We start from the raw sequence: 7,500 nt of genomic DNA, 5'->3' as shown, positions 1-7,500 counted from the left end.
AGGAAGGAAGGGGAGAGGAAGGAAGGGCAGAGGAAGGAAGGGAGAGGAAGGAAGGGGAGAGGAAGGAAGGGAGGAAGGAAGGAAGAAGGAAGGGCAGAGGAAGGAAGGGCAGAGGAAGGAAGGGAGAGGAAGGAAGGGGAGAGGAAGGAAGGGCAGAGGAAGGAAGGGAGAGGAAGGAAGGGGAGAGGAAGGAAGGGCAGAGGAAGGAAGGGCAGAGGAAGGAAGGGGAGAGGAAGGAAGGGGAGAGGAAGGAAGGGCAGAGGAAGGAAGGCAGAGGAAGGAAAGGAAGGAAGGGAAGGAAGGAGAGGAAGGAAGGGAGAGGAGGAAGGAAGAAGGCAGAGGAAGGAAAGGGCAGAGGAAGGAAGGGCAGAGGAAGGAAGGGGAGAGGAAGGAAGGGCAGAGGAAGGAAGGGGGAGAGGAAGGAAGGGCAGAGGAAGGAAGGGGAGAGGAAGGAAGGGAGAGGAAGGAAGGGAAGAGGAAGGAAGGGGAGAGGAAGGAAGGGCAGAGGAAGGAAGGGGAGAGGAAGGAAGGGCAGAGGAAGGAAGGGGAGAGGAAGGAAGGGGAGAGGAAGGAAGGGGAGAGGAAGGAAGGGCAGAGGAAGGAAGGGCAGAGGAAGGAAGGGATGAGGAAGGAAGGGCAGAGGAAGGAAGGGCAGAGGAAGGAAGGGCAGAGGAAGGAAGGGGAGAGGAAGGAAGGGGAGAGGAAGGAAGGGCAGAGGAAGGAAGGGGAGAGGAAGGAAGGGGAGAGGAAGGAAGGGCAGAAGGAAAGGGAGAGGAAGGGGCAGAGAAGGAAGGAAGGAAGGAGAGGAAGGAAGGGCAGAGGAAGGAAGGGGAGAGGAAGGAAGGGCAGAGGAAGGAAGGGGAGAGGAAGGAAGGGGAGAGGAAGGAAGGGCAGAGGAAGGAAGGGGGAGAGGAAGGAAGGGGGAGAGGAAGGAAGGGCAGAGGAAGGAAGGGCAGAGGAAGGAAGGGCAGAGGAAGGAAGGGTAGAGGAAGGAAGGGGAGAGGAAGGAAGGGCAGAGGAGGAAGGGGAGAGGAAGGAAGGGGAGAGGAAGGAAGGGCAGAGGAAGGAAGGGGAGAGGAAGGAAGGGGAGAGGAAGGAAGGGCAGAGGAAGGAAGGGGAGAGGAAGGAAGGGCAGAGGAAGGAAGGGCAGAGGAAGGAAGGGGAGAGGAAGGAAGGGGAGAGGAAGGAAGGGGAGAGGAAGGAAGGGGAGAGGAAGGAAGGGCAGAGGAAGGAAGGGCAGAGGAAGGAAGGGGAGAGGAAGGAAGGGGAGAGGAAGGAAGGGCAGAGGAAGGAAGGGGAGAGGAAGGAAGGGCAGAGGAAGGAAGGGGAGAGGAAGGAAGGGGAGAGGAAGGAAGGGGAGAGGAAGGAAGGGCAGAGGAAGGAAGGGGAGAGGTAGGAAGGAAGGAAGGGGAGAGGAAGGAAGGGCAGAGGAAGGAAGGGCAGAGGAAGGAAGGGCAGAGGAAGGAAGGGGAGAGGAAGGAAGGGGAGGAAGGAAGGGCAGAGGAAGGAAGGGGAGAGGAAGGAAGGGGAGAGGAAGGAAGGGCAGAGGAAGGAAGGGCAGAGGAAGGAAGGGCAGAGGAAGGAAGGGGAGAGGAAGGAAGGGGAGAGGAAGGAAGGGCAGAGGAAGGAAGGGCAGAGGAAGGAAGGAAGGAAGGCAGAGGAAGGAGGGGAGAGGAAGGAAGGAGAGGAAGGAAGGAAGGGCAGAGGAAGGAAGGGCAGAGGAAGGAAGGGAGAGAAGGAAGGAAGGGAGAGGAAGGAAAGGCAGAGGAAGGAAGGGCAGAGGAAGGAAGGGCAGAGGAAGGAATAGGGAGAGGAAGGAAGGGGAGAGGAAGGAAGGGCAGAGGAAGGAAGGGCAGAGGAAGGAAGGGGAGAGGAAGGAAGGGGAGAGGAAGGAAGGGCAGAGGAAGGAAGGGCAGAGGAAGGAAGGGCAGAGGAAGTTTCAAGTGTTTTTGTAACTGGACGGGAGGTCTTAAATTAAATAATTTCTGAGTGATGAACTACCAGGAAGTAGCTGGTGAAAGTCAGTGGTCACCTTCGGTGGCGTTACGCCGAGAGGCCCTTCCAAATACTGGGGCCAACAGCTGTACTATACACATGAGTATATATACAGTCCCTTGGACGCCTCCCATTAAAGCTAAGGTCTTAAACCCTGTGAGACTGAACCAGGCTGTGTTGTAGTCTTAAACCCTGTGAGACTGAACCAGGCTGTGTTGTAGTCTTAAACCCTGTGAGACTGAACCAGGCTGTGTTGTAGTCTTAAACCCTGTGAGACTGAACCAGGCTGTGTTGTAGTCTTAAACCCTGTGAGACTGAACCAGGCTGTGTTGTAGTCTTAAACCCTGTGAGACTGAACCAGGCTGTGTTGTAGTCTTAAACCCTGTGAGACTGAACCAGGCTGTGTTGTAGTCTTAAACCCTGTGAGACTGAACCAGGCTGTGTTGTAGTCTTAAACACTACCCTGTGAGACTGAACCAGGCTGTGTTGTAGTCTTAAACCCTGTGAGACTGAACCAGGCTGTGTTGTAGTCTTAAACCCTGTGAGACTGAACCAGGCTGTGTTGTAGTCTTAAACCCTGTGAGACTGAACCAGGCTGTGTTGTAGTCTTAAACCCTGTGAGACTGACCCAGGCTGTGTTGTAGTCTTAAACCCTGTGAGACTGAACCAGGCTGTGTTGTAGTCTTAAACCCTGTGAGACTGAACCAGGCTGTGTTGTAGTCTTAAACCCTGTGAGACTGAACCAGGCTGTGTTGTAGTCTTAAACCCTGTGAGACTGAACCAGGCTGTGTTGTAGCCTTAAACCCTGTGAGACTGAACCAGGCTGTGTTGTAGTCTTAAACCCTGTGAGACTGAACCAGGCTGTGTTGTAGTCTTAAACCCTGTGAGACTGAACCAGGCTGTGTTGTAGTCTTAAACCCTGTGAGACTGAACCAGGCTGTGTTGTAGTCTTAAACCATGTGAGACTGAACCAGGCTGTGTTGTAGTCTTAAACCCTGTGAGACTGAACCAGGCTGTGTTGTAGTCTTAAACCCTGTGAGACTGAACCAGGCTGTGTTGTAGTCTTAAACCCTGTGAGACTGAACCAGGCTGTGTTGTAGTCTTAAACCCTGTGAGACTGAACCAGGCTGTGCTGTAGTCTTAAACCCTGTGAGACTGAACCAGGCTGTGTTGTAGCCTTAAACCCTGTGAGACTGAACCAGGCTGTGTTGTAGTCTTAAACCCTGTGAGACTGAACCAGGCTGTGTTGTAGTCTTAAACCCTGTGAGACTGAACCAGGCTGTGTTGTAGTCTTAAACCCTGTGAGACTGAACCAGGCTGTGTTGTAGTCTTAAACCCTGTGAGACTGAACCAGGCTGTGCTGTAGTCTTAAACCCTGTGAGACTGAACCAGGCTGTGTTGTAGTTTATTTAATTACTTAATTCCTTCCTGATTTAAAATGTTTAAGCTGTGAATCGTAGACATTGATTGACACTTGGGGCTCTAATTACAGTTCAAAATGGTTCACTTCCTGGTGGTTCACCTTAAATGAGCCAGACGAATGTCTTCTCATCTACGGATAAAGGGGAGGTTTAAATTGAGATGTACCTGTGAGTGAGGGGGGAGAGCCGACGGGGGTCGACGGGTTGGACGAGAAACTGTTGTTCGTGTGGTCTGGAGAGTAGATCTGAAAACAACCAATCAAATCACAGGCAGACAGTCAATACGTGGATATGTGTGTATTTTTGGTGTGTGTGTGTGTATTGGCTAGGGTGTAGGTTGAGGTGTGTGTGTGTGTGTGTGTGTGTGTGTGTGTGTGTGTGTGTGTGTGTGTGTGTGTGTGTGTGTGTGTGTGTGTGTGTGTGTGTGTGTGTGTGTGTGTGTGTGTGTGTGTATTGGGTAGGGTGTAGGTTGAGGTGTGTGTGTGTGTGTGTGTGTGTGTGTGTGTGTGTGTGTGTGTGTGTGTGTGTGTGTATTGGGTAGGGTGTAGGTTGAGGGTGTGTGTGTGTGTGTGTGTGTGTGTGTGTGTGTGTGTGTGTGTGTGTGTGTGTGTGTGTGTGTGTGTGTGTGTGTGTGTGTATTGGCTAGGGGTGTAGGTTGAGGTGTGTATGTGTGTTTATTGGCCTTGGGGTGTAGGTTGAGGTGTGTGTGTGTGTATTGGTTAGGGGTGTAGGTTGAGGTGTGTGTGTATTGTAGGTTGAGGTGTGTGTGCATTGTAGGCTGAGGTGTGTGTGCATTTTAGGTTGAGGTGTGTGCATGTGTGTGTGTGTGTGTGTGTGTATAAACTAGGGGTGTAGGTTGAGGTGTGTGATTGTATTGACTAGGGGTGTAGGTTGAGGTGTGTGTGTGTATAAACTAGGGGTGTAGGTTGAGGTGTGTGTGTGTATTGACTAGGGGTGTTGGTTGAGGTGTGTGTGTGTATTGACTAGGGGTGTAGGTTGAGGTGTGTGTGTGTATTGACTAGGGGTGTTGGTTGAGGTGTGTGTGTGTATTGACTAGGGGTGTTGGTTGAGGTGTGTGTTCTCTACTCACCGAAGCAAGAGCCTTCCCCAGGGCATCTCCTGTCTGAGAGCTGGTCGGTGCCCCGCTCTGCGCCCGGTTAGCTGTCACATACACACACACACACACACACACACACACACACACACACACACACACACACACACACACACACACACACACACACACACACACACACACACACACACAGAGGGAAGAGAAGTGTGATTATGTAAATAAGGATGGTTTTCCTTCCAATAATGTACAGTGTCGTCAGCGAAATGGGACACACGTGGGCTCGGGTGTGTCCCGGGGATAAATACACCCCCCCCTCCCCATACATCGAGGAGACTCTCTCCACACAGACACTGTTGTTTTTGGTTGAGGCATTTTGGGGATTCTTTGTTGTTCGTTTGTTTCTCAACACCCCTCATTGGGGTTAGGGCTAACCCTAACCCCACCTGTCACGTTCTGACCTTTATTTTCTGTGTTTTGTATTTAGTTAGTATGGTCAGGGCGTGAGTTGGGTGGGCAGTCTATGTTTGTTTGTCTAGGTTTTGGGAATTTCTATGTTTCGGCCTAGTATGGTTCTCAATCAGAGGCAGGTGTCATTAGTTGTCTCTGATTGAGAATCATACTTAGGTGGCCTGGGTTTCACTGTGTGTTTGTGGGTGATTGTTCCTGTGTGTGCACCAGATAGGACTGTTTTGAGTTTTCACATTTATTGTTTTTTTGTTAGTTTGTTCATGTGTACCTTTACGCATTAAAAAAGTACCATGGACAATTACCACGCCGCGTATTGGTCCTCTGATCCGTTTCGCCTCTCCTCTTCGGAAGAAGAGGAGGAAATTCATTACACCACCCCTCATTGGGGTTAGGGCTAACCCTAACCCCACCCCTCATTGGGGTTAGGGCTAACCCTAAACCCACCCCTCATTGGGGTTAGGGCTAACCCTAACCCCACCCCTCATTGGGGTTAGGGCTAACCCTAACCCTAACCCCACCCTCATTGTCACCATCTATGCAGTCATCGACTCACTTCCACTACTGACAACACACACACCATAGTTACTTGTATCTAGTTTACTTTGTTTAATAAATATATGTTTGTTTTAATAATTATTTATCTCAGCGTTGTCGACCTCTTCGTTACGGGCTACGAGTCGGGGTCGTAACACTAGTAAAATGATTGCCAAAGCTCAATTGCCAATCATTTCAAAACATTTGACAAGGATTAGAGACATGAGTCTTTAGAAGGTTCTGTTAAGCTTCCATTTATTGAAATGGATTTCTCCATATGTTTGAGTGACGACCCAGAGTGGCTCTGGGGTAATCCTACGCTGATTCAGGACTTTTAGACTTCTGCTTTTAAATTTCTCTCTACCCTCTTTAAATTGCCAGCACTAAGCTTCCCCAATCTCCGTAATGGCTTGCGATCAATATTGGGTGTATGTGTGTGTGTGCGCGTGTGCGCACTCGCGCGCGTGTGTGTGTGTGCGTGTGTTTGTGTGTGTGCGCACGCGCGTGTGTGTGTGTGTGTGTGTGTGCGCGTGTGTGTGTGTGTGTGTGTGTATGTGCATGCATGTGTGCGTGTGTTTGTGTGTGTGCGCGTGCGCGCGCGTGTGTGTGTGTGTGTGTGCAGTCAGTGTGTTCTATATGAAGATAATTCATAGGCATGTAAGGGGTCCAATGCAGTGATCCCCCACACACTGCAGGTCTTAATCTGAAAACACTAGCATGTGGTTTCTCTACGTCTGATGCTTTAACTCTCTCAAGACCTCGTATTATTGCCTGTCAGGATATATACATGTACATGTCCCTCTTTCAACCCCTTCAGTTCTTTTACTGTTTGAGCGACACAAGAGTCTCCTCTCTCCTGCTGTGTTTAACAAACACACAGAATAGACCCTCACACTCCTGCCTAGGCTGTATTCTGTTGAACCTTTTCTCTGTTCAGGCAGAGATAGAGAGATAGAGATAGATAGAGAGACAGGCAGAGAGAGAGGGAGAGAGGGGAGAGAGAGAGAGAGAGAGAGAGAGAGAGAGAGAGAGAGAGAGAGAGAGAGAGGGAGAGGAAGAGAGAGAGACCAACATTGAGAGAGAGGGAGAGGAAGAGAGAGAGACCAACATTGAGAGAGAGGGAGAGGAAGAGAGAGAGACCAACATTGAGAGAGAGGGAGAGGAAGAGAGAGAGAGAGAGAGAGAGAGAGAGAGAAAGAGAGAGAGAGAGAGAGAGAGAGAGAAAGAGAGAGAGAGAAAGAAAGAGAGAGGGAGAGGAAGAGAGAGAGACCAACATTGAGAGAGAGGGAGAGGAAGAGAGAGAGAGAGAATCATTGTGGAATGTTGGAGAAGTCCGTTTAGAAAAAAACAAGCTTTCAATCTGTTTCTGATTGTTCTATTATATCAGTTATATTGAAAGAGCGCAGGACCATATGCTGGGATGTCTGTGGTGATCTAAACTCTAGAGGAACTCGGACACTCCAGACATCACTGACATGTCACAACTCATCACAACAGATATTAAGGCAACAGTCAAAACCTCGTGAGGGCTCTGTTCATCAGTCCATCTACCATGTCTGTCTGTTCATCAGTCCATCTTGACTACATCTACCATGTCTGTCTGTCTGTCTGTCTGTCTGTCTGTCTGTCTGTCTGTCTGTCTGTCTGTCTGTCTGTCTGTCTGTCTGTTCATCAGTCCATCTTGACTACATCTACCCTGTCTGTCTGTCTGTCTGTCTGTCTGTCTGTCTGTCTGTCTGTCTGTCTGTCTGTCTGTCTGTCTGTCTGTCCGTCCATCCGTCCATACATCATTCACATAGCTGGTCTTACCACTGTATTCAGCCCTGTGATCTGTCCTGTCTTCTGTCCTGTAATCAGCCCTGTCTTCTGTCCTGTCTTCTGCAGCCCTGTGTCCTTGTCCCCAGGTCTTACCCATCACGCTGTCTGTGCCGTTGGTGGTGGCAGTGCAGGAAGCTGTACTGTACTGATTGGAGGCACTGTTACGATGGAAACTGGACATGGGAGGAA

The 7,500-nt window shown here is 50.2% G+C and overlaps 1 protein-coding gene across 15 annotated transcripts in view; it reads right to left on the bottom strand.

Moving 5' to 3' along the window:
- The window catches only part of LOC118379415 (transcription factor 4-like), a 439,744-nt gene that overhangs the window by 92,718 nt on the left and 339,526 nt on the right, over window positions 1-7,500 (bottom strand). For 10 of the 15 annotated variants that reach the window (XM_052524927.1, XM_052524924.1, XM_052524921.1 and 7 more), the window contains 3 exons: window positions 7,303-7,500; window positions 4,507-4,577; window positions 3,583-3,661 (listed from right to left, as the gene is read on the bottom strand). The exon at window positions 7,303-7,500 is cut by the window's right edge and continues 40 nt beyond it. In XM_052524927.1, the coding sequence (XP_052380887.1) occupies window positions 3,583-3,661; window positions 4,507-4,577; window positions 7,303-7,500 (348 nt within the window). The remainder of the gene's footprint in view (window positions 1-3,582; window positions 3,662-4,506; window positions 4,578-7,302) is intronic. The other 5 variants (XM_052524930.1, XM_052524935.1, XM_052524928.1 and 2 more) reach the window with 1 other exon arrangement.

Source organism: Oncorhynchus keta, chromosome 9, assembly GCF_023373465.1.
Source record: "Oncorhynchus keta strain PuntledgeMale-10-30-2019 chromosome 9, Oket_V2, whole genome shotgun sequence".
NCBI lineage: Eukaryota > Metazoa > Chordata > Actinopteri > Salmoniformes > Salmonidae > Oncorhynchus > Oncorhynchus keta.
The sequence above is the reverse complement of the archived record's forward strand: the minus strand, read 5'-3'. Positions and strand labels throughout refer to the sequence as shown.